This window comes from Tupaia chinensis, unplaced genomic scaffold (genome assembly GCF_000334495.1).
Source record: "Tupaia chinensis unplaced genomic scaffold, TupChi_1.0 Scaffold142716_1, whole genome shotgun sequence".
NCBI lineage: Eukaryota > Metazoa > Chordata > Mammalia > Scandentia > Tupaiidae > Tupaia > Tupaia belangeri.
Genome location: NW_006202562.1, coordinates 2,627,274 through 2,628,168, shown reverse-complemented (window position 1 = coordinate 2,628,168; position 895 = coordinate 2,627,274). Strand labels below are relative to the sequence as shown.

At 68.3% G+C, this 895-nt stretch overlaps 1 protein-coding gene across 1 annotated transcript in view; it reads left to right on the top strand.

Annotated features, from left to right (window-relative positions):
* The first annotated feature begins 30 nt into the window (after positions 1–30).
* Positions 31–895, top strand: part of SSTR4 (somatostatin receptor 4) — a 16,438-nt gene continuing 15,573 nt past the window's right edge. Inside the window, exon 1 of the mRNA XM_027766350.1 lies at positions 31–895. This exon is cut by the window's right edge and continues 527 nt beyond it. Within this exon, the coding sequence (XP_027622151.1) occupies positions 31–895 (865 nt within the window).

Sequence of the window (895 nt, the reverse complement as noted above, 5' to 3'; positions counted from 1 at the left end):
GCTCCGCCGCCCCAGGCCGGCACGCCCAGCATGAGCGCTCCACCGACGCTGCCCCCCGGGGGCGAGGAAGGGCCAGAGACCTGCTGGCCGCCCGCAGCCAACGCCAGCCGCGCCCCCGCAGCTGCAGAGGAGGCGGCAGCGGGCAGCGGGGGCGCTGGGACCGCAGGGACCGTTGCCATCCAGTGCGTCTATGCGCTGGTGTGCTTGGTGGGCCTGGTGGGCAACGCCCTGGTCATCTTCGTGATCCTTCGCTATGCCAAGATGAAGACCGCTACCAACATCTACCTGCTCAACCTGGCCATCGCCGACGAGCTCTTCATGCTGAGCGTGCCCTTCGTGGCCTCGTCGGCCGCCCTGCACCACTGGCCCTTCGGGGCGGTGCTGTGCCGCGCGGTGCTCAGCGTGGACGGCCTGAACATGTTCACCAGCGTCTTCTGTCTGACGGTGCTCAGCGTGGACCGCTATGTGGCCGTGGTGCACCCTCTGCGCGCTGCCACCTACCGGCGGCCCAGCGTGGCCAAGCTGATTAACCTGGGCGTGTGGCTGGCGTCCTTGCTGGTCACCCTGCCCATCGCCATCTTCGCGGACACCAGGCCGGCTCGGGGTGGCCAGGCCGTGGCCTGCAACCTGCACTGGCCGCACCCAGCCTGGTCGGCGGTGTTCGTGGTCTACACCTTCCTGCTGGGCTTCCTGCTGCCCGTGCTGGCCATCGGCCTGTGCTACCTGCTTATCGTGGGCAAGATGCGGGCCGTGGCGCGGCGAGCCGGCTGGCAGCAGCGCAGGCGCTCGGAGAAGAAGATCACCAGGCTGGTGCTGATGGTGGTGGCCGTCTTCCTGCTCTGCTGGATGCCCTTCTACGTGGTGCAGCTGCTGCACCTTTTTCTGACCAGTCTGT